The sequence below is a fragment of the Lissotriton helveticus genome, chromosome 2_1 (genome assembly GCF_964261635.1).
Source record: "Lissotriton helveticus chromosome 2_1, aLisHel1.1, whole genome shotgun sequence".
Lineage (NCBI taxonomy): Eukaryota > Metazoa > Chordata > Amphibia > Caudata > Salamandridae > Lissotriton > Lissotriton helveticus.
The window spans coordinates 1,912,673,650-1,912,700,252 of NC_136059.1; the positions used below are offsets into that span (position 1 = coordinate 1,912,673,650).

The 26,603-nt window shown below is 44.1% G+C and overlaps 1 protein-coding gene across 1 annotated transcript in view; it reads right to left on the reverse strand.

The window, feature by feature from the left end:
* Positions 1-26,603, reverse strand: part of EXOSC9 (exosome component 9) — a 435,272-nt gene that overhangs the window by 345,414 nt on the left and 63,255 nt on the right. The window contains exon 3 of the mRNA XM_078676847.1: positions 20,572-20,691. Within this exon, the coding sequence (XP_078532973.1) occupies positions 20,572-20,691 (120 nt within the window). The remainder of the gene's footprint in view (positions 1-20,571; positions 20,692-26,603) is intronic.

A 26,603-nucleotide genomic window follows, 5' to 3' on the forward strand; every position in this document is an offset into this window, starting at 1 on the left:
GTGTGATAAATGCTGTGAGTGGCCTTGAATCTGGATGTAATTCGATCTGATGGTATGCCATGGATAAATCTATTACACTGAAATACTTCGCTGGGCCCATAGTGCTCAGCATTTCATTAATCACTGGCAAAGGATGTCTCTCTACCCAAATGCAATCATTTAAACTGCGTAAGTCCACACAGAGACTGATACCCTCTCCATTAGGTTTGGCTGCCAAAACAATTGGAGCCAACCATTCTGAACAGTCTATGGGTTGAATTATATTCATCTCACATAACTTTTGCAACTCATTTTTCAAAGGTTCTCTCAATTTATAAGGCACAGTACGCAGACCATGTACCACAGGTTTGGCATTTTGTTTTAATTTAATCCTATTCTGGAAATTGTGTAGACATCCCAATTCCTCTTTAAACAATTGTTTGAAATCATCATAAATCTTTTCTGCCCCTGGGAAATTCTCTGCGAGTAAGACTTGTTCTGCACTATTGGGATCTAATATGATTCCTAATTCTTTTTGATGAACCCATCCCAAAAGGTTAGAACCTGACGTCACAACATATACAGTACCATAGGTTTTCCTATCCTTAAATTGTATCTGTAAATCTTTCATGCCCAAAAGGGGGATATTACCCTTGTTATAACCTGAGGGAGAAATATCAGGGGACTTAAGATCACTGATCTTATTCTTACCAGTGGACATATAATCATCCTTATTTATTAAAGTGAACGGTGAACATGAATCTGCAAACATTTCAACCAATTCATCATTAATTAGAACATCACATTTAGGGTAAATGGAATTTACAGTGTCATTGACATCTTTCACTTGCAAGGTAATTTTCTCTACTTTTTGTTCAATGCATTTCACTTCTCTACTAGTGGCTCTCTCTGTATTCTTATTATTTTCCCTGACATGCAACTCTCCATCGCGACACACTCTGGCAAAATGTCCCCTTCTATTGCATTTTTTACATGTGACATACTTGGCGGGACATTGGAAATAGGTGGCAAAATGATTGTTGCTACCACAACGGTAACACTTGGGACCCTTCTCTTTATAATCTATCCTGGTGTTAACATTTTCCTTAACTCTCATCTTATACACATCATACCTGTCTTCTTGATTATCAATGGTAGCCACCGTCTCACCATCAGGCTTCATTTCCTTCACACACCTAGCTGTGTGTTCCACTGACTTTGCAATTTCTACAGCTTCTCTGAGCCCTGGATTTTTTGCCAACAGTTTCTCCTGGATGCGTGGATTATTTGTGCATCTCACCAGTTGGTCTCTTATTAAAGAATCTGTGAGATCACCAAATTCACACAACTGTGTAAGACTGTGGAAAAGTAAATTTTGCCATGTTCTGTGTCCCTACGTGTCCCCCATCTTATGCTATGTGTGCATGATTAATATGCATACGTATCCCCCATGTTTGATTAAAGACGCAATTACAGTTGTGTCCATCTCTAGTATGCCAGTTTCCAGTTCTCGTGAAAGCTACGAGTATTAGGCCTATGTAAAGTTACGTTGCCACGTTTCTCAGTGTGCACGTTATTTCATTGAAAAGTCCCCGTTTCTAGGCCTCAAAAGGGCCCGGACACCAGATTCAGCTCCGGTCTCCTGAACCCTCGCTGAGGAGCGATAAAGCCCCCACCTGTATCCTCGACCCTTCACTTACTTCCTGCCTCACAGTGCCCGGCTCAGCCTGGCTCTGCCCCCGAGTCTGCCAAGAGTATGTTATGATTCTAGTTATCAGTCCAGCCCTCCTTCTCTGCATTCCTAAGCTACTGAATCGCATCAATAGTTTCCGTCATTGTCTAGCCTTTACGTCTCCATGTAAGAGAAATACTGTATTTATGGTCATTTTATATTCCTCAACACGCACTACATGTAGAATAATGCATGTATCAGTCTTAGAGTCTGTTAGCCTTTACCCCGATAACTTTTGGATTCCATCAACATGTTCTCTAAACATCAGATACTAGATATTGTTTAGGTACATGTCGCCCTGACTCTCCAGACTTCAGTCTCTACTCCTAGCGCAGAGTTCATAGCCCCCAGCTTCTCCTAGTAACACGTCATTGTCAGTTTGCGCGCACCATTAGGTTAGAGGTCCCGGCTCCTTAGGTAGCCCCCTCCATGTTTCCGCCCCATTTATGACCTATTCTGTTACGTTTACATCACATGTCCATGTATACGCCTCTTGTTACACCCACTTTCACCCTTATCTTTCGCGACTGCTATTGACCACACCCACTGCTCCGCCTATCATATGTATTGCAATGCAACTGTTTTAGTATATATGCTTGTGCACTGTTATTAAATGTTACCCATTCCCTTACGCCGATTCCTTTTTCTTGATCCTGCCCCCGGCAGCGCTGCCATCCTATTCCTGTGCAGGTTGTCCTGTTCCTGTCCTTTATGCCGTATTAAACCTGCAAACTCCTACTACCTCGAATCTTGACTCTTATTTATTGAGCTATCTGTTATTGCTATGTCAAGTCAAACCTAGATCCGGTATTATTTATTTATATACCACATAATGGCGCCCGAATAGGGACTTGCCCTTTCCCCACGCGCCGGTGAAGCCACGCCGGCCCCCTGACCCTCTGCAGCCGTGACGGAACCATACCGGCCACGTGCAGATATTTCTGCTCCAAGTATCCCTCAGGCCCACGGAGGAGACGGAGGTGGCGGTCCAGCATCCAGACGAGGCGGTGGAGGAACGCGGCGAGTCCCGACCAGAGCCCAAGCCGAGAGTCCAAGGTCCGAGGTATCCGGAGGCCCACCCGTAACAGAAGTCCGAAGTTCGTCCGTCCGGCGTCGAAGCAGTCCAATCCAGTCCAGTCCGAGGCCTTCCGTTCTTGCTGCCCGGTGAGTACCGTTGCTGGGGAGTATCTAGACAGGGTCAATCTTATTGTCTCTGGTCCGTGGGGTTTGGTGGTACACAGATCCCAAAACGAAGTGTCCACTTCGGTGGATGCGGGTCCTGACGTGTCTCTTTATGAGACCGGTGAGTTTCGTACTGTTTTAGCAGTGCATCTAGTTTCTGTTCTAGTCAGTTCTGTTTCTCGAGAAAATTCATGTATTTTGTTTTCAGTATTCCAGGTAGTATTCTGTTCGAACTGTTATTTTAAATGTTTTTCATGTATTGTAATGTCGTGGTATGAATGTGGAGTAATTACCGTGTTCATTGTGTATTGTAATTGCGTATTGTGTCTAGGTTACAGTTCAGTCATGCCCTTATTTTCTAAATTACGTCAGTTAAAAACCAGAAAAGGTCTGCTAGAAGCAGCAGTTCCTGTCCCGCCTAGGGACAGTCCAGGTCATTTTATGTATCAAAAGCATGGCAGAAGTGCCATATTATATCTAGATTTATGGGTAGAGTATACCAAACAGTTAGAAGAAAAGTATAGATGGCCTGTATCAGGCACATGGGATGCCGAGTGCATCATGCGAGTAGAAGAAGCATTATGGAAAAAGAAAGCCAGACAGTCACAGAAAGATGCCATCGAGTTATGGCGCAAAGAATCTCATAAAAGAACCGAAAAAGAAATCAGAAAGTCAGAATTAAGTAGAGAATCCTTAGAACGAGCCCAAGAAAGGGAACTAATCGAGATAGGTGAACGAGTTAAAACCGAACAGTCAGACAGACAGAGGAATGCCCTTATTAAGGGTATGTACCCTCTTCTTGCTGAGGGCTTGCCAAAAGCAACCCCGGAGGCATCCAGTAATTTTCCGCCACCATTAGTTCCGACTAAGCTACGTCACAAACCGACCGCAGCTGATATTTTCATCTCGTCCTATTTGGACGACACAGTCCCGGAATATGCAAATCCTGTTCCGCCAGTTCCTGTAAATCAGGCAATTCCTGCTCCCCCAGACACCGGGGCACCCTTTGCAGTACCCGCTACGGTACCCCCGGTCCAGCCTACATTACAATTTCCCACCGCACCGGTACGACGAGTATCAGTCGACGATTCCGGTTTAGGGGCCGCAGGAGGAGGTCCTCCTGGTACCCCGCCACCACACCAACGTAGAACGTTGGCCGAGTTACATGAATGTGCGTTACAGCGTACGCCCAAATATAAGTCCGTTGCAGACATCCGACGAGCTCTTACTGAATGCCGTTATGATCCAGTTGCAGGTGATGATAGTACAGTAATATATTCCATCCGTGTAAGACGGGTGACCGGGTATTTGGACACCCTACCGGACATGAAAGAAGATCTAGACAGAATATATCGTTTCATCCGTACAGGGAATGATCCAGAAAGTATTGGCGAAGCCATGTCTCAAAGGAAAGCTGAGATCCAGCTCATGATATTAAAATTTCTGATTAATTGTTTAATAAGAGAACAAGATTCCCCGACCAAAGATCAGGCCGAAATGAGAATCCTGACAAGGTGGAGTGATAATATAGCCGAGGGTAAACACAGAACTATCAGTAGTATAGAGAGTATGTACAAGAAAATTCGTAAAGAAATAATAAAGTTACACGAACAACGTAAAGCAGCACAAGTAAGCGAGAAAGAGAATGACTCTTCTCCTGAAGAGGTAGAGGACGAGAATCCCGCCAGAATAGCGTATGTAGGAAAATCTAGATTTCCAGATCGCCATTTACGCCTAGAACACAAGACAGTTTTTCATCATCCAGCACCAGAACAAGGTTCTCTAGAACAAGTATTTCAAGCTACCGATCACATTCTGAAATCACGAATCGGTTATAGTGAATTAAGTACTATGCATGAACAAGAACTAGCCCGATCAGCAGTCCGATGGATTACTGATTCTACCACTTTTCCAGACGAAATAGTGGCACAAATGTTTCTGAAATTGCCCCCAGCCGAGCAACGACTGGTGGGTATGTATATGATCCAGCACCTCATTACTCTGTATGAGGGTCAACATTCTGATCCAGGTCCGTTACATGATGTCCTGAACGAGTTACTCCAGTATAGATGGAAAGGTCTAGGTACCGATTTAATTAGTGTCATTCTAGAACAGCGCCACAAATATAGAACGTTTTTGAACCCGCATTTTGTTCATGTCTCACCCCCAGAAAGTAAACCCTTTTACATAGACAGACAGAATCCGTTACGAGAAGTACACCCAGTCAGGACAGCAGATGGTGAAATGCAACGAGTGTTTGTTTACACCCCGATTACAAAGATGGAACTCTTAGAGATGAAGAAATTAATTCCTTGTCACGACAAAGATCCAGCAGGGTTCCACCGAGAATTAAAAGACATGCTCCGTATGGGAGAATACACGTATCCAGATATTATTAAAATGTTAAAGGTCCTGTTGCCCGCAGGGGTATACGAGAAACTCAAGGAAAAAGAATGGGAGGTGGGAGAGAAAAAGATCGATTGGGCAGTTCTAGAAGCTGAAGATAAGATACGAGTACCAGGTACCGGTCTAGGAGAGAAATGTAAAGAATTACCAGAACTGTTAATACAAGTTTTGCCAAGGTTATTAGCCACTAAAAAGGAAGACTGGGATGCAATCTCAGCCTGTAAACAGAAACAAGACGAAGACACTAGTGATTTTTATTCTAGATTTGAGAAATGCTTTATTATAAACAGTGGCCTCAAGACGAGTAGCGAGTCATACCCTCATCTTTTTGTTACTAAATTAGTCGAGAACTCAAGTCCACAAGTTAAGAACCGAGTTTTGAAAGTCGAAAGCACATGGCAAGCTAGTACCCCGTCCCAAATGTTACAGATGCTTCAGTATCACCAGAATAGAATCAGAGAAGAGCAAGAACACGAAAGAAAACGTATGAAAGACACGAAAATGAAAGTACTAGTTGCACAATCTGTTCCTCAAGACAGTCAGAAGAGGGGTACGAATCAAGCCAGTCATCCTGCAGTTCCCGTTAAAGGGACATGCAATTATTGTAAACAGCCAGGTCATTATATAAACGAGTGTGCAGTTCTGAAACACAATATAGCTACTGGTAAGACTAAAGAAAGACCACGTCCGCCTAGACAAGAACAAGTTTCACAGACTTCTCAGCCACAGAATGCACAACAGACAGTTCCAGCACCGCAGCCTATAGCTGCAACACAGCATGTTACACAGCAGATGTACCAGTATGCCCAGTCTGAGTATCCAGAGTATCAACCGTATTCATGAAACAGCCTAGAGAGGGAGGTAGGCTTGCCTCTCATCGAGATACCTGTAGATCAAGAGGGTCCCTATGTGCATAGTCAAGTACTAGGGAAAGACAAAGTTTCTGATTGATACAGGGGCAAGTAGGACGACCATCAGTCACGCCGAAGTTCCAGGGGCTCCGCTCTCAGGCTCTAGAAATGTTTCCCTTGGTTTTTCAGGAAAGCCTATTGTAAACGAGATATCGAAGCCAGTTACTCTAGAAGTAGGTCCATTGTCCCGCACTACTGATCTGTTACTTACGAAGTCATGCCCAGAAAATCTGTTAGGAATTAAAACACTGAAAGAATTAGGTGCAGTTATTTGCTGCTCCCCAGAGGGAATACGACTGTTCTTACGTGACTTCAAGGGTCACTATGTATTACGAGATTTTGATCCGAGATTGTCCAATGTTCCGCAGCATCTATGGGCGCAAGGTCCAACTGATGTAGGTTATATGCAAATCACACCCCATCGTGTGACTCTCAAACCAGGTGTAGTCCTGCCACGAATCAGACAGTACAGATTGCCACCTGAGGCTGTAGCAGCCTTGTCCAAAATTATTGACGAGCTCATCGCTCAAGGAGTAGTTGTAGAAACTGACTCCAATGTATGTAATTCTCCGATCATTCCAGTCATGAAACGTACTGATCCAAATGCACCCCCAGTATATCGATTAGTGATTGATCTTCGAGAACTCAATAAATGTATTATTCCCCAGTACCCAGTTGTCCCAGATATTTCATCCCTATTGACAGCCATTGATTCCGAAGCCTCATTTTTTACAGTCATAGACCTCAAGAACGCGTTTTTCAGTGTCCCCATTCATCCAGACAGCCAGTTTCTTTTCGGATTTTGTTTAAATGGAAGGAGCTATATGTTCACACGAGCTCCTCAAGGTTTCACAGAAAGTCCTAGTATTTACAGTCAAGCACTTAAGAGACAACTAGACAACATTCACATGCCAACTGACACTGCCCTGCTCCAGTATGTCGATGATCTACTGATCACAGCCCGTTCTGAACGTGCTTGCGAGCGAGCATCACTTACAGTCTTGTATTTCCTTGCAGAGATGGGGCACAAGGTGTCCCCTTCGAAGCTTCAATTCTGTGTCCAGCAAGTGATCTATTTAGGCCACTTACTGTCCAAGAGGGGTAGGCAGTTGACACCAGACCGTATCCAGTTAATAGCGAGTCTTCCTCAGCCCAAGACCCAGAAGGAGGTACGTGCTTTTATCGGCCTCACTTCTTACTGCAGACAATGGATTCCTCAGTATGCATTTCTAGCCAAGCCACTGATACAGTTAACGACACAGGAGGCAGCCGTATCGACTGTCCTCCCTTGGACATCTGAACATACACTTAGTTTTAATGAGTTAAAGAAAGCTCTATGCCAAGCTCCAGTTCTAGCTACACCGAACTACAGTAAGCCTTTTACACTTTTCGTCACAGAACGGGAAGGTACAGCATTATCTGTTCTCACACAAGATCAAGCAGGACAGTACAAGCCCTGTGCTTATTTTTCGAGCACACTAGATCCTGTAGCCCAGGCTCTGCCTGCGTGCCTCAAGTCAGTTGCAGCCACAGCACTAGCTATCAGACAAAGTGATTCCATAGTGTTAGGACATTCCTTGACAGTACAAGTTCCACACTCTGTGGAAGTTCTTTTAAACCGAACACAGACTCAGCACTTGACAATTGCACGTTTAACAGGTTATGAACTGACACTGTTCCAGCCACACATAGAAATCAGACGCTGCAACGTTCTAAATCCTGCTACACTGTTACCATCAGTTATTTCGAATTCTGCCACACACGACTGTGTGGAAGTAGTTAACACTATGACAAAGCCAAGACAAGATCTGACAGATATTCCATTACCAGATCCCGACCTGACACTTTATGTGGATGGTTCATGTATGAGAACAAGTGCAGGAGAACTAGTAGCCGCGTATGCAGTGACTACTGACACTGAAGTTATAGAAACACACCGTATTGACACTCTGTCCGCTCAAGCAGCAGAGCTAGTCGCTCTGACCCAAGCCTGCATACACGCTAAGAACCTGAAAGTTAATGTTTACACAGATTCACGTTACGCATTCGGAGTTGTACACGACTTCGGAGTGCTCTGGCAGGAGAGAGGTTTCATGACTTCTCATGGAACCAAGATTCAGCATGGTCTCCTTATTCAAGCTCTGTTAGATGCCATACACTTACCGACATCTATTGCTATCATGAAGTGCAAAGCACATACGAAAGTTACTGACACTATTTCCCAAGGTAATGATCTAGCAGATCGCACAGCCAAGCTTACAGCCCAGACTCCAGACATTTCAGTTAACCCGACACAGACACATATTCCAGATCCGACTACATGTATGACAGTTAAGGACCCTACTCAAGACGTCATAGATATCCAGTTACATGCTACTCCCGATGAAATCAAGAAATGGTCCGAACAAGGAGGGGTCCAGACAGATCAAGGATGGGTAACGAAGGGAAAAGCCACATGGTTTCTCCCCGACTCTATGGTTCAAGTCATTATCAATACCGCACATAGTCCAGCCCATTTAGGAGAAAAAGCTATGTTAGACAGTATCCAGAACATTTGGTTCAACAAGCATTTACGAGCTGCAGCTAAGCAGAAAGTCCGTACCTGTATGATATGTTGCCAGTTTAATCCAGGTAAAAGTGTCCCGGTGGAACAAGGTGGATTCCAGCCCCCTGACCACCCTTTTGAAGTCCTCCAGATGGATTATATTCAGATGGAGCGATGTCGAGGTTTCAAGTATGTCCTTGTAGTTGTATGCGCTTTGTCCAGGTGGACAGAAGCATATCCAGTTCCAGATTACACAGCCGCGACCACTGCCAAGCAGTTGGTTCGTGAATTCTTCCCCCGTTATGGACTCCCTAGGGTCGTATATTCTGATAACGGCCAGCCATTCTCATCTGAACTCATGAAACATGTTTCCCTTTTGTTAGGGTACCAGTGGAAGTTCCATTGTGTACGCCATCCTGAAGCAGCCGGTCTCGTAGAGAGACATAACCAGACCCTGAAAATCCGCATCGCCAAAATATGTAAAGAGAAAGGTGTGGACTGGCTAGTAGCCCTGCCAGTCGCTTTGTTTTATATGCGCATGGTCGCACATTCCAGATCAGGTCTGTCCCCGTACGAGGTCGTATTCGGCCGCCCCCCTAATATGTGGGGTACACCTAGACCCCGAAGTATTACCGATGTTTCAAGTAATATGCTGACAGATTACCTAGCTTCCTTGATGTCTGCCCTCAACTCTTGTCGTTCACAGGTTGCTGCCGCATTTCCAGACAATACCGAGGTGGCACCGCATGAAATCGTTCCCGGATGCATGGTTCTTGTGAGGAACTTTGATCGTTCAAGTCCGCTGGAGCCTCGCTGGAAGGAACCCAAACAGGTCCTCCTGGCCACCCGTACTGCCGTCAAGCTGGAAGGCAGGAAGGGCTGGGTCCACCTGTCTCATGTGAAAAGATTTTACGGACTAAAGACTGTTTCAAAGAACATTTCCGAGGATTTTAAAAATTGCCAAAGTACTATTCTTAAGGACTGTCCCGCAAAAGACAATGATACAGATTCCTCCCTGTTAGAGAAAACTCCGCAGCAGGAGTATAAGCAAAAATTAAGGTCTAGTAAAATAAGTCAGCCAGTTTGATTGTCTAAGTCCTCCCCTAGGTGAAACGGTTAGACCGGTTTCTGACATGTATAAAATAGACCCCCATAGTGAGAGAGTTAGTCAAAACTCAATCCGATGTATCGTTTTTCTAAGTTTCATATTGTTTTTCAGCCTTATGTTTACCTGCACAGGTTATGCATTTTATTTGTATTTTCCAGTTCCTCATGTAAATACGTCTTCTATTGCTACAGTAGAGCACACGTTTAGTGATCTGCCTCCTCATGAACTCTCTTATCGTCTTGCTATGCGTAATAATTCCTTTATCCGCATGTTACATTATTCACACCAGACCAGCAATGCCACTAATTGTTGGGTGTGTGGTCGACTCCCCCCTTTCCAGACACCGAAGGGAGTTCTGCCATTCTTTCCTTATCCATTTTCACATAATGGTTCGTGTGGAGCATGGTCCACGTTAACGTCATCCTCAACAGATATGTCTTTTCTTAACAGTACATGTTTTCCAGACAAGCAAGGTCTTCCCCACAGAACAGGGTTAGATCTAGAGAATGAAGTTTATAACTTAGGTAATTATTCTTCGAATTTCATGGTCCTGAATGTTCAGTCTGATTCTACTCCAGACTTACCTGCTATGTCAGTACTACCAGTTAAAGGCGAATTATGTGTCCGAAAGAATGGTTCTGTACATGTAGGCCATAGTGATTGTACTACTATTGTCAAGTATAGTGACAGTAGGAAATCTATTTTCAAAGCTTCACGTCATTCCTATTTTGTTTGTGGTCAAACCGCATATGTTCGTCTGTCCCTCGATTGGGATGGTACCTGTTATATTGCCTTCCTACTGCCACCAGTTTTTCTAGCCCCACCTGACTATCATAGGAATTCCCACCTAGTACATACTAGACACAAAAGAGACCTCCCGATTGTCGATTATACTGAAACTGCTCTAGAACAATATATAGATATCAATAAAGGTGTCTTTCCCTATTTAGGTACTGTTGTGAATAGTAAACTGATACGTAGATTAACCAGAACCCTCGAAGCAGTAGTGATTGAGACTACCTCTGCTCTAAGTAACTTAACCGAAGAGCAATCCTTTATGAGAATTGTCGTGCTCCAGAATCGTCTCGTCCTTGACGTCATACTGGCCGATAGGGGCGGGGCATGTAGAGTCATCGGATCTAGTTGCTGCATTTTCATTCCTAATAACGTGCTGTCTGTTTATTCAGCTATAACCAGACTCCATAAAATTGCCCATATGTTACACCAAGATCCAGGCACCTGGACATGGTCCGGTTGGTTCTGGAATATAATTTCCGCCTGGGGATGGAAAGTATTGTCATTTCTAGGTATTGCAGTAGCGATCATATTCAGTTGCTGCCTCTGTATACAATGTGGCCCTGCGATTTGCGGCATTTGTGCTACCTCTTGTATTCCTAGTCCCAAGTCCCGTTCTAAATCCAGTTCCAAGAAAATTCGAGACGAACAAATTATACTGTATGAAATGATAGATGGTATCATGAATATTGATGTTTCCTGATGGAAACGTAGTGACAAGGAGGGAATGTGGAAAAGTAAATTTTGCCATGTTCTGTGTCCCTACGTGTCCCCCATCTTATGCTATGTGTGCATGATTAATATGCATACGTATCCCCCATGTTTGATTAAAGACGCAATTACAGTTGTGTCCATCTCTAGTATGCCAGTTTCCAGTTCTCGTGAAAGCTACGAGTATTAGGCCTATGTAAAGTTACGTTGCCACGTTTCTCAGTGTGCACGTTATTTCATTGAAAAGTCCCCCTTTCTAGGCCTCAAAAGGGCCCGGACACCAGATTCAGCTCCTGTCTCCTGAACCCTCGCTGAGGAGCGATACAGCCCCCACCTGTATCCTCGACCCTTCACTTACTTCCTGCCTCACAGTGCCCGGCTCAGCCTGGCTCTGCCCCCGAGTCTGCCAAGAGTATGTTATGATTCTAGTTATCAGTCCAGCCCTCCTTCTCTGCATTCCTAAGCTACTGAATCGCATCAATAGTTTCCGTCATTGTCTAGCCTTTACGTCTCCATGTAAGAGAAATACTGTATTTATGGTCATTTTATATTCCTCAACACGCACTACATGTAGAATAATGCATGTATCAGTCTTAGAGTCTGTTAGCCTTTACCCCGATAACTTTTGGATTCCATCAACATGTTCTCTAAACATCAGATACTAGATATTGTTTAGGTACATGTCGCCCTGACTCTCCAGACTTCAGTCTCTACTCCTAGCGCAGAGTTCATAGCCCCCAGCTTCTCCTAGTAACACGTCATGGTCAGTTTGCGCGCACCATTAGGTTAGAGGTCCCGGCTCCTTAGGTAGCCCCTCCATGTTTCCGCCCCATTTATGACCTATTCTGTTACGTTTACATCACATGTCCATGTATACGCCTCTTGTTACACCCACTTTCACCCTTATCTTTCGCGACTGCTATTGACCACACCCACTGCTCCGCCTATCATATGTATTGCAATGCAACTGTTTTAGTATATATGCTTGTGCACTGTTATTAAATGTTACCCATTCCCTTACGCCGATTCCTTTTCCTTGATCCTGCCCCCGGCAGCGCTGCCATCCTATTCCTGTGCAGGTTGTCCTGTTCCTGTCCTTTATGCCGTATTAAACCTGCAAACTCCTACTACCTCGAATCTTGACTCTTATTTATTGAGCTATCTGTTATTGCTATGTCAAGTCAAACCTAGATCCGGTATTATTTATTTATATACCACAAGACCCCACAATACTGCTATATAATTTTGTACTGACTCTTGTTTCCCTTGACACCTTTTGAAAAATTTGTGACGTTCTAAAACCACATTTATTCTGTCCCCAAAATGTTTTTCTAATTTTTCCAAAGTTTGCACATACACATCTACTTCTCCTACAGCATTACCATCTTGCTCAGGTACAGGTAAGGATTCATATACTTTACGCCCTTGTACGCCCAAATTGTGCAGTAATATATGTTGTTTTCTTACAGAATTGAACCTTTGACCACCTATAGCTATCAAATAAGATTCAAAAAGTTTTACCCATTCCTTCCAGCTAATTTCAGGTTCTCCTATCTCATTAAGAAAAGGCGGGGGTTGGTTCATGCTTGCTGCTGCCATTATAGACGCTGGGACAAAACTAAGAGGTAAGTAATACTGGGATTTCTGAGAACACAGCTAAATGTGATAATAGCTAGCCATAAATAAAGAATGGAAATATTAAAGAGATATAAAACACAGGAAATTTTGAGTGCTTGAATACACGCACTGTATCTTAAATATAAAGGATATTAATAACAGAATAATGTGACAGTAATCCAGGTATGAACAGTAACTTTGAAGTTAAAGTGTTGGAAAAATGTGACTAATTTAGTTCCAAAAGTATTTCTATTTCCTTTATAACAATAATTTGTTTCTGGACCTAGAAAAGTAAATTGTAACTGAAATTCACTTTATCTTGCCCTCTTGGCCTCAAAAGGACAATTATAGAAAATACCGGTCCTTGGTTGCTGGAGCGCCGGCTCAACACGGAAACAAAATTCAGATGGACTGTGACGAGTAAAGTGGAAAAGCAGCCCCGATTATGAGGTGCGCAGTAGATTTTCAGTCAGAACTACTCGACACCAGGAAATGGAAATCCGCTCATGAAGGCCGAGGGCTAATGCGCAGGCGCCGACAACAAACACTGCTCCTCACAACGTCGGGTCCTGTCAGGCTCCGTATCTACGGGAAAGTCTCAGCAAAAACTCCCAACAGGATCACAGCCAAAAGACGGCACTGGAAGCCGTCCTCCTCACAAAGAGACCTCGCCGATCGTCACCCGCAAATCATGACGAACGGACAACACTCCGGCCTCCACTCATTCACAGTGCACCACGGGACAACGGAGAAGGTGAGAGAGAGGCTTCAATGATCCACAATTAGAAACTTGCCGCGCACACAGCAGGAGCTCCCTCCTAACGATGGGTTTTACTGAGGTTTCAAATGATATACTCCGCAACCGAAATTACAGGAATTATCCAGTTTCTCACTGACAGCACGCTTATTCACAAGCAATAATCAGGACAAGTTTCCACACACCATGTGGTTCCATTAGCCAATACTTGCAAGAACGTCCAAAGTCATCAGAGGAAATCCTTCCACGTGTGGAGAGAGTACTCAAAGGGGAGATAGCCACTTCTGCCCCCTGCACAGTTCAGTCGCCAGTGTTGGAATTCTTGAAATAACACAGGACACAGGAAGTTCCAAGAATGATGTTGTTTAATGGCTATCCACTCTCCTCACTGAGTTATGCTCCAACATTCTATCATGAGCTGCAGGGTGGAAGGTTCCAACAAGGGGCAGGGAAGAGGGGTGGACGGGACATATAGATTAATTGTAACAGGGACCTTTACAAAGCTAGAGGCACCGGCCGGGATCGTGCAGTGGCCGACTTCCTAGGGCTGGTAACGTTGACCAAAGTCACTGATGCGCAGAGGGAGGAGCTAGCTGCACCGCTTACGCTGGAGGAGGTGGGTGACGCGATTCAGGCATTGGCGACCGGGAAAACACCGGGGCCAGACGGCCTGCCAGCTGAATATTACAAAGCGAACAGGGACGCCCTGACACCATGGCTGCTCCAGATGTATCGGGAGTCGATGGCTGTGGGCCGGCTTCCGTCCTCGCTGAGAGAAGCGTTTTTGGTGTCCCTGCCCAAACCTGACAGGGATCCGATGTCCCTGAGCTCATATCGCCCGCTGGCGATGCTCAATACGGACTATAAAATATTGGCCAAGATACTCGCTGAGCGACTGGCGCCATTGGTCCCCCATCTGGTCCACCGACCAAAATGGTTTTGTGCCGGCAAGGTCCACATCCCTGAACCGTAGGAGGTATTTTAGAGTGGCGGCGGAGGCGGCGGTGTGGCCGAGAGCAGGGTGCCTGATACTGGACCTGGAAAGGGCCTTTGATAGCCTCGAGTGAGGATATCTCCGTGCGGTGTTGGAGGCGTATGAGCTGGACAGGGAATTTCTGGAGATGGTGGGGCTTCTGCATAGGAACCCCGTGGTCCGTGTCCGGCTGGGGCCCTACGCCTCGGAGGAGGTGGCGGTAGGTAGAGGCACTCGACAGGGATGCCCTCTGTCGCCGCTGCACTTTGCGCTAGCCATTGAACCTCTGGCGGCAGCCATGAGGCAGCTGCTGGCTGACGGGATTCCACTAGGAGATGGTATGCATCAGGTGTCCCTATATGCAGACTACATATTGGTCTTTGTCCGGGACGTGAATAGTATGCCGGAACAGCTTACCCCACTGCTATGTCGATTTGACGAACTCTCGGGGCTCCGAGTCAACGCGGGTAAGTCCTGCCTATACGCCTTCAATAGTGAGGTGAATGATCCGGAGTACAGTCTGCAGAACACGAGAGTGCAGTGGCGCGTGGATACGTTCAAATACTTGGGGATCCAGATATCCCGGCAGTCAGCTGACCTGATGGACGAGAACTTAGGCAGAGCGGTTACAGCGCTCAAGGCGCAAATAGGCTTTTGGTCCACGCTCCCCCCGACGACCACGGGCAGGGTCGCTTTGACTAAAATGGTGATGCTTCCTCGCCTTCTATACTATTTTACAAATCTGCCGCTGTTCGTGCCTGCGGCTTTCTTCTCCAGGCTCAACGGGACTCTGCGCGATTTTGTGTGGGGCGCGTCCCGACACCGACTGGCCCTAGGGAAGCTATTTCTCCCCACAGACAAGAGTGGCCTGGCTGCCCCCTGCTTTGAGCACTACTATCTGGCAGCGCAGCTCCAATGGATTGCCCGCTGGATGGCGGACAGGGGGAGGGAGGACACTGCCACATGTGAGCCGCCTTACACCTTGGAAAGGATCACAGCGCTGTTTCATCCGCTGGCGGCCAGGGCCAGACCTGCCCCGCTCCTGCTAGGGGTGGCATACAAGTGCTTCCGCAGGGCACTATACCTCACGAGGAAAGTGGTTCCATACGCGCCCGCGGTGCCGCTGGAGGGCTCTCCGGGAGGCGAGGGCGTTCTCACACACTGCATGCTCGAGCAGTGGCAGGAGGCGGAGGTGCAGACGCTGGGCGACCTATACCAAGATGGAGCCCTGATCCCCTTCGAGACGCTGGTTGCAGAGGTTGGGCTCCCCCTGGGTTATTCCTAATGCATAGATCGCTCACAGCCCGGATGGCGATGGGGTGGGGTGACATAACAGAGGAGCCGGCGCAGCATCTGATGATACAGTACCTCCATGTCATGGGCAGGGGCAGGCATCTCATTAAATGGTTTGCCGCGTCCCTACGTTTGCACACAGAGCTGGACCTGGCCCCCCTTCGCGGGAAGTGGGAACAGGATATGGGGAGGCCGCTGGCGGACAACGAATGGGAACGGATACTCAAAAGTCCGGTGCGCATCCCCAGAAACATGCGCTTTCGCCAGATCCAGGTGTATATATAGTCCACAGGGCCTACCTCACCCCGGCTTTAATCAATAAATATTTTAATAGAGCAGATGCATCTTGCCCTCGATGCGGCGAGCTAGCTGCGGACCTCCTTCACCTTTTGTGGCGCTGTTCAAGACTTAGCGATTATTGGAAGGAGATACATGCCCGGCTCGGGCAATGCACTGGCCGCGAAATCCCTTGTGACTGGCCTGAATTCCTCTTACACCACTTCAAGCGGTCACCTGCTACCAAGGTGTCGTCCCGATTTCTGGACCTGGGAATGGTCACGGCGGTGAGACTCCTAACAAAGAGGTGGAAAGCCAGGGAACCACCCAGTGTGCAAGCCTGGACCCTGTCTCTCCTGTCGTGGGGCCGTGCGGAGTGGACCGCCATTAGGAGAGAGGAAACAGTGGGACTACGCAAAGAGCCCATGGCGGACTGCTGGGAGGTCATGCTCAGCACACTACAGGCAACAGGGACTGGCACAGCTGTGGAAGGGGCCGGGGGCATAGAAGGCGGAATGGATAACCATGGGGAGGGGTGCATAGCGAACACCAATAACAGCAGCAATGAAAGCAGTAATGCTGACACTAACGCGCAGGCGGGAGCTCACCGCCGGAACGCTGTGAGGGTGCAGTAGACATGGGGGACATATATGCGCCAAGAGTGGGGGGCAGAGGAGTGGGGGGCGCGGGAGGCCGGTTAGATAAGATGAGGGAATAAACACACACTTACTGACTGAAGGAGAGGGAGGGGGACCTCGGGAAAGGGACGGGGGAATGTTTTGTATTGTACACAGGTGATAAAGCTGTATCTCGTTATTACTGTTTCTTGCAAATGTTGTGGTTGCAACTGAGTTATGTTTATATGAACTGGCACTCTAGGTGGAGAGGAGACGCAAAGACTCGCACAAGCTATGGCCATGCACGAAGGCCTGGAACTCAGTTGCCTGACGTATATGTCACACTATATTAGCGTCTTAATAGCAAGTGGTGTTGTCAGAGTACTGATAGCAGAGCACTGGGGAACATGTATTTGATGTACATGATGCGTGAACTGAGTTGTTGAAAATGATAAAAATGCCAATAAAAAAAAAGAGTTGACAAAAAAAAAATATAGGAGTAATGAAGCATCACAATGTCACTGGTAACTGAAACTGGTTATCTGCCTCAATTTCGGAAGCCTAAGGATCAGGCAAAAATGGTCCAGAAGTCAAGACTGAAAATTCCAGGACTATTATCATAAATTAGCTAAATATTATGGCCCAATTTCAGACTCCTCCTACTCTGTAGGACTTAGCTTGTCATCTGTCTTTTTTTTTTCTCCCCAGAGTTTTATATAGCACAAACTAGACCCGAGAAATCGGGTATCAGAGCGCTTTACATGAGCACGAGTTTCGTTACAGAAGGACACATTCATTTTTGTTAGGCACAGGGAGATTAAGTAATTTGCCCAGAATCACAGATGTTGAGCGATGTTGCCGAGACTCTAACCCAGTTCACCAGCTTCGAGGTCGACGGCTCTAGCCGTAAGACTACATCCTCTCCCCAAATCAGATTAAAAATCTAGTTCTATAAGGAGACAAACTTTCTACCCCAACGTCTTATTAGATTCAACAAATCCCTAATGATTTCAAAATAAAGTATTGTACGGCCAGTGACCATAAGATAAATGCAGAAGCTACCGGTGTATGACCCTTAGAGATGAGAAATCCAGCAATGAAGCATTACACATTAATTTTCAGGTCGTCAGGAATTATTTCCTGATCTTTAGGACTGTTTCTAGTAAGTTAGAGCACTTCTTGTCCTAGCTTTCCGATCATTTAGCAGTTGCTGCTATTATTAAATAAGTAACCACCATGGCGATTAAATAAGGGATTTCTTAACGAGGATGAGTTTTGTAAGCGGTTTCAGCGTGTATTTTGTCTTGGTTGTAAAAGGAATCTAGGATTGATGGAGACAGCATACGCTTGGGATGATTTCAAAGCCACTCTAAGACTCTCTAAGTACTGAGCTCAGAAAACATATTCAATAAATCAGCAGAGAGCTATTAGAGAAAATTCTACAGAAGTCAGAAAAATAATATTTTACCAACAGTTTCAATGAGATCGTATTCATTGGAAGCAGCCTGTTTGGCATTAATAAAATATTTGCTTCAAGACTAATCTAGAAAAATCCAAACTAACAAGACAAAAGGCATATGAGGAAAATGAAAAGTCTGGCTGCTTTGTGGCACATACTTCAAAAGAAAGACTAGTAAAAATTACAATATCCGATATTTTAGACTACACGAAAATATAAATTGCATATGATATAAAGAACTCATATCTATTCTGAATCACCAGAAGATATTGAACAATTTCTCTTTAGAAATTTTGAGCTGTCTTTAAAAATTAAAACTTCCCAGCTTGGTAAACATAGCCCAAGATCAAATATCTTCTATCTCCCATAAGGAAGCAGTGGAGGCTACCACTGGACTAAACAAAGCTAAAGCCTCAGGGGGAGGTGTTTTGCCTACAGTGTGGTTCAAGGTGTTTTAGACATTACTAAACTCCATAACATCATTTTTGTTTAAAATTATTCTTAATGACACAACATTTCCATTCGATTCAATGTTCTATATGAAATAGGAATCCTCATAAGTTTTTTAAAACTGAAAAAAGTCCTTTAGATCCTAATTCATGTTAACCAATATTACTTAATTTATATTATAAAATATGGAGGTATAAATCAATCGAATGAAAATAATATTACTTTTTAATACCACAGACATTTATACCCTCTGGTTTGGCTTTCAAGTAAAGCACATCTCATAAAACATATTGTGGAATCATTTTTCATGAAGACAGATGATTTATATTTAAAAAATGACATGCCTCTGCTAGGTAAGAATAATAAAATTTTGACTAGATGGAACCACATCCTCGTTATTAACAGGATGAATTTCTCTAATCATAATGTCTGTATTACCGTGTTATTTTTGTTCCCAGTTCACTAACGTATTATTCATTTTCTGTTTTTTTTGTTGTACAATGGAAGACAGGCCAAACATTTTTATTTAGGGAAATCAACTTTCCAGAACAAAAGACCAAATTTAGATAGAGGTAAAGGATTTTCCAATCTCCGGTAATATTACTTTACAGCCTCCTTGCTGTATTTTGCATGTTTTATAACTGCTGAAAGTGCTAACTAATTTTATAATATATTATGGATATAATGAAATGGTCTTCAATTTCAAACATTCCTTGTTTCATTCAAATTCCCAAGACAATGGGTTTAAAATGTCTGCTGAATTTCACTAAACACCTTTTTGCTATTGAAAGATTGTGGGCTCATAGTGAATTTTCTTTACATAACTAAAATGTTAGGCCTATTGAGTGATTATTTTCCATTACAATGCTATTATTACTTAGCTTTGTAGGAGATGTCTTCCTTTCAAATAGACTTGAAGAACATTAACTCCAAATTTAGATCAAGGGAAAACCTTTGGCTTCGGTTTCCTATTTTCCAGGCACAAGGAAAGCAACATATTTTGTAGGGATCAGAATGTTGATAATTACTTTATTTAAGTATCTTTTACGATCAATAAAAAGTTATTTCTCTCCTTGTATGATCATTTAATATTTTTGACCATTGCATCCTAATTAAATGCAATTTAAAAGATTTTTTTTAAAGACTTACCAACCACAGTAAAGAAATATACTTAGGCGTGGCACATAAAGCAGGCGCCTATAATGCCACTGAGCTGAATGTGCCAACCAGAAACGTTATGAGTGACTATCCAAGGATGATATCGGAACAATATGCAGAGAGTCAAGAAGGGTGCGACCACCACTTACAGGAACGGATAAGTTGTGCGAAGGGATGGTTAAGAGGAGATGGGCAAACACCCAAAGTGAGGGAAAATGTTACATTGCAATTGCCAATGGGCTTCTTCCATCTTCTCAAGCCACACAATGGTCTAAAAGAGTTTAAGAAAAAACTATATTTCTCCACACTGGATGGCTTATACATTCTACCTCTCCGATGTCCCAAAAGTGAGTGAAAGTTAAAAGGAGAAGGATGGAGTAACGGAGACGGACTTCTTACACATATATCAGCTATGGTAGTGTTGTGTAATGCCAAGCATTTGCAGTGCACATGGTCTCTACTTCTAAATGCCAACTGTGAGTAGACAAGAGGAAACGCTGTTCAGATGAGTCAGTGACTTTTGAACTGTGGAAGACTAGTTTCCACTCCATTTTACTGGTGCCAATGCAGCGCGCTGAACTGTAAGCACAAAAATTACATACCTGCTGGCTTCAAAAGCAGGAGATGCCATAGGAGAGAGCTCCAGATTAAAGAACAAGATGCCTTCCGTTGGTCGATTCATCTTTGGAGCCACCATCTCTGCAGAAACTTGCCCAAGGACTCTATGAAAAAAATCAAAAGAGAGGGATTCCTGGTAACAGCACACAACTGGTCACAGTCACATAATATTTCTGGAAATTGTATCCAAAAGACATACTGAGCAAAATTAGCAATGAATTGATTCAAATCACTTACAAATCAGCACATTATGGCTATAGTATTGAATCCCAGTTAATGTTTCTCTACTGCTGGTCATGCTGCGCATGGCTGTTTGTGGCCAAAATACTACAAGCAGTTTCAGAATGAAGAACATTTTGTCTTGTTTTTTATATTACAATGGCGCAGAATGACAGGTTAAAGATCGTACCAGCAGATAAAGGAGGAGCACTAGTTGTGCTCAATCACTCCTATTATCAGGCAAAGGTCAATCAGCATGTCACCGATGAAGACACTTATATCAAATTGGATACTGACCCCACGGTCCGTTTTCAAACTATTTTGAAAACCATTCTCGAAAGAGCACAGGAGATGGGTTGGATAGATGAGCAAACCTGTAGATTCTTGACTGTTCAATACCCTAAGAGACCTCACATATACATGGTGCCTAAAATGCACAAGAACCCAGTAGACCCCCCCCATTCAGGTCAATTGTGGCGGGATGTGGGTCTATTCATGAACCCTTAGGTAAATTTTTAGATCACTACCTACAACCTTTAGTACAGCAATGGAGTACGTATATACAAGACACACCACAGACTGTTTAAAAAGGATTAGTGAAATCATCATAACACCAGAAGAAAACATTTTGTTATGCACTGTGGATATATCAGCTTTATACACCTCCATTCCTCATCAGGAGGGTATAGAGGCAGTGGAATGGATGTTATTACAACATGATTATGATGAAGGCATCAATGTTTTTCTCTTAGAGTTGTTACATTTCTGTTTGTACCATGGATACTTTAGATGGCAAGACAGTTTTTACCTCCAGAGGACAGGAACGAGTATGGGTTTTACTGGGGCGCCGACCTTTGCTAATATATTCATGGCGAAGTATGAGAATGAGAATATTTTGCAGAACCCCCAATGGTCACAACATCTTAAGCTTTACGTCAGGTATATTGACGACATCCTAATGGTTTGGGATGGTACACATTAAGTTTTAGAGAATCTGTTGACTGAGCTGAATTGCTGTCATGATCAAATTAAGATCACATATTCCATTAATGAAGAAGTCCTAAACTATTTGGACATACTCATAGAAAACAAGGGAGATGGTCTACACACAAGATTATACAAAAAATCCACAGACCGCAATAGTGCACTACACTATAGCAGTTTCCACACCTTGTCTTTAAAGAATCACTTACCTTTTTCACAGTTCTTACGTGCCCGCAGAATCTGCTCACAAGAGGAACAAGGTATTCATGAGATGGAAATTATGGTTCAGGCATACAAAGAGAGAGGGTATCCCGAAGAAGTACTTCAACGGGCAAAATTCAAAGCTAGTCAGAAAGACAGACAAGAACTGCTGGTAAAAACCGTTAAACAACCACTCCGGAGGGAGGTATTTGTAATCAAACACTCCACATCGAGTAGATTCATTAAGAAAAGCATCTTAAAAAGATGGGAAGTGATTGAACAAGAGACTGATTTCAAAGAAGTGTTTTTTGGCAAACCATTGTTTGCACACACCAGATCCAAGAATCTAAAAGAGATATTAAAACAAACTCAGACCAGAACAGACAATGTTCGACACAGAGGCATGGTGAAGTGCCACAACTGTGGCCACTGTGGTAATGCAATGGTAGGGGATGTTTTTACACACCCACAGACAGGCAAGCACATACAGTTGAGGCACACATCAGATTGCAATACCAGTATGGCAGTCTATGCCATCAAATGCCCTTGCGGGCTGGTATATGTGGGGAAAACCACTAGAAAAGTAAAGGTTCGCATAACGGAGCATAAAAGCATGATAAGAACTTGCAATCCGAAGTCCAACTTAGCTATGCATTGGAAAGAGCGACAACATACAATTCCACAATTGCGGTTCACTGTGCTAGAAAGTATAGATCAGGAGGTACATGCTGACACCAATCGCCAATTATCACAAAGAGAGACATATTGGATTCGCAGTTTGAATACGCTTGAACCATGTGGGCTCAATGACAAAATTGAATTTGCGTGTTTTCTGTAATAAGTATATGTATTGTTTGTAACAACTGCTATCATTTTTGGCATGTACAGCAACTTTGTCACAACTAGGACTTACTTAGTGGAGGCATATGTATTACTTCAACTCCATTTTTTTGAACACACCGTTTTTGTACACATTCTGAAAATTGCCCTATAGGTGTCTTTATTTACCTAGATGCATGTTCACATGCACAAGTGGATTCCAGACTAGCTTAATATGGCGCCCGTCAAATAGCCAAGCTAATAGAGTCCGTTTTCAGTGTTAACGCGGAAACAGACGGCAGCCCATAAGGACGTAGGAGAGCTAGCGACTATAACGCAAGACGACGAGAGAAGTGTTAGACTCAAAGTAGTAAGGTAAGGGGAGGCACTGGTGCGGGTTTAACGTGGGGAGACAATTGGACACGTTAGCGGGGTATTAACGGCACTGTGTTGTTCACAGTTAAGAACACGAGCGGCCAGGTTGGACCGAAGCTTACCCATACGGGAAGACGCCCACCAGCATAGGTAGGCGGCATCTTGATACTGTGGAGTTTTTAAAGTTTTCAGGAATGGTAATCACAGATAGTCACGAGCTTTTTACTTACAATCTTAGGAAAACGACACTTTTTGCTGCGCTGTTAGCAGTCGTGTGTCTCATCAAGTCAGGTATGCGCTCATCATATTATCCACTTGGATATGGGCACAGTGTTTTACGTGGTGGTTTTAATATTCAGTCCTCAGGCACCAAGGTGGAGGCTTAGCTAAGCTGGGACTCGTTATGACAAACTTGCACTAGAACTGACATGCACATGAGGTGAAGTCTTTGGCTCCCTAATCCCAAGTTTTGATTAGTGTTATTGTGTTGATTTTGATTACAGTATTCCCCTGATGAAGGTATTGTCATACCGAAATGCATTGGGATTAACTGAAAAAGATGAATGGATGTACATGAAGTAATGTACTAAAAGAAGGAAGAACAAAGCACAGGAAAAGAAAATTGCCATTAAAACATGATGTTCTTCATTTGATTTGCTTGTACTTTTCTTGATGCAGAGAAATATGGACAATACACTGACAGAATGAATTTCAATATATATTGTTTTGAAACATTAACATGTGGTATCATGTATAATTGTAGTTTATAGAGCACCCCGCGGGGGCTTGTGCATAGTGCGTCGCTTTCAAACAGTCTCTGTTTGTGTTATTAGTTGTCTCACTGACGTGAGCCAGTCAGTTTAAGCGACAGCACCAAGGTTACAAATAGGCAGAAGTGTACACAGTATAGAGTACTAGATTCGCATTTAGGTGTGCAGAGTGTCAATCTTTGTAAGTACTATAAAGATAGAAAATGAATAAAATAATGTTATCCTATTTGATTCACAAGTGACCCTCACAGTAATTCATGAAGAACCCATGTGTCTAGCTGCAAACTTCAAAAAGTACATAGTAGTGACGGAGTTGAAACATTATTTCTCACCCTATGACAATAAAGATATATGCCCACTGGAGCGAAAGCGATGGCACCCACCTCCCCCTCTGCCCAGTAGTCAAACACTAATGAAGAGAAGTACAAGCAGTGATTAAGGACCCACTTTTTAGGTTCAGCTAAGGTAGTGCGCATGCACCGTCTCTTGACATGCGGTATCTCGTCGGTGAGCTTTTGGCACGCCCATCGATATCCATTCATTATTTTGTGTGCTGTTCTGAAATGCAGACTTTTCATTGGTGCATTGGTTGTATTTGTCCCGCCTTTGTGTGCTTGGGTCCCTCCGATGGGACCGGCCCTCTAACATGTACTTCTCCCCTCCTGTCTATTTGTTACTTTTAGAAGACTATTTGTTTCTTCTTCTCGTTTTGTTTCTTTCCTCGTGCACAGCTGTTCCACCTGCCTTACATGTTCACTTTGATCTTCCATGTGTATGTTGTGATGCAAAGGGTTTTGCTTGTTATTTTCTGTGCACACATTTGGCTGCATTTAATTATCACAATTTAACTTTTATTCCGTTTCAAACACAACTAGTCACTGTGATATTTTTACATCTGATTAGCAGAACTCATTGGTCGCGCACGGCCATAATAATTCACTTAACTCTGCAGCCTGCAGCTCGAGACAAGAGCACTCAGTATCCCTGCAGCTCGAGACAAGAGCACTCAGTATCCCGACATAAATTGGTGTTAATTACTACTGTGCACACGGTTTTATTTATCCTCCTTTGCTTGTAATTGATTTTTAGTCTTTTCAGCGATGTATTTTACTTACCTGCTGTGTCCCCTGGTTTCATGCGTGCCTTCCCGTCAGCCTGCTTTCCGGTCCACTGCAGCAGATGCTGTTTGTGTCGAGAAAGCTTTGGCTCCTTTTACGGTTAGGAGCGGGTTAGCACTCTAGTTGTACTCATTGCAGGTCATAAGAACAATGCTACGAAGGCATGTCTAAGGCAAGCCCATCAGCACCCGTCCGCGCTGGGCCGTCGCCAGGAGCCAGGACCCCTGGTTCGGCTAAGGTATTTAACAAGACCACTCCACTACATAGCTAGTCAGCAGCCACCTTACTTAAATTACATGCACTACATAAGACCAGCTCCCCAGCACAACTTCTATGCACAAATAGCTATCCACATTCACTAGAAGTCCCCGTGGCCTGTTATAAATTTCACTTCCAGAGTAACTACAATTCTGGGCATTGTCCCAGGAAAAGCACCCCCTTTTCACCCCCCCAACTGAGCTTGGGCTAAAAAGCTTCCTTAGTAACATAAGATCCTATCTAAAAATGCAACGGCAATATGGGATACTGTGACCATTCGGTCCCCAGACATGTGCTTCCTAACAGAAACATGGTTAGATTGCTCCAATCTCCCACTATCGCCCTAGCAATCCCAAAGGTCTACAAACTCATTAAACTTGATTGAGGTTTTAAAATGGGTGGGGGTATTGCTGTAGTTTTTAAAAGCACTATAAATGTCACTTGGCTTACTACCTTTCTCTCCGAAACGCGGTATTTTTAAAGTAAAAGTCTCTGCAACAAATAGTTGGAACAGAGCCTTCATATATCGCCCACCTGGCCCCAACACTAATTTCAGCCAACAGCTGGTGGAGTAGCCGCCTCCTATGTTCTAGCTTCAAAGAAATTCCTTCTCCTCTGTGATTTTCATTTCTATGGGTAATACCTTGCCAATGCGGAGGTTACTAAATTACTAACTCACTTAGAGACCGTGGGACTCGTTCAAAGAATTAGAGGCCCCACTCACACCACAGGGTATACTCTCGACCTACTATTTTTCACTGCTGACTGCGTGGTTTATAGTGAGGCCCCCAATTACCCTCACGTGGACGGATCATCATTTAATTCCCTTTGAGGTACAGTCAGTATATCCCCTTCCTAACCTTAAGAATGGCAGACAAGTAGGTGATTCTTACAGGCCATGGCATAAACTTACCGCAGAAGCCTTTCAGGAAGTTTTTTTATCTGAATCTGCCTCAGACTAATCAATCGGTCTCACAGTTGTTGGAGTCTTTCAACTCTACCCTTACTACGGCATTGGATTCAGCTGCCCCTCTCAGACCTTGCCGTGCCACCCACCATTGACCCTCAGCTCCCTGGTATACTCTATAGCTAAAAAACGAAAAAGCTGGGGAAAAAGCAAATGTCCCCAAGACAAGGACTTGTACAGACAAACGCTACCACCACAACATCAAATTGGCTAGGCATAGACGTATTATCAATCAAATTGATCAGGCTGGAAACTCGTCCAGAGCATTTTTCAACATAGTCTATAACTTTATTACTCCCACAGCG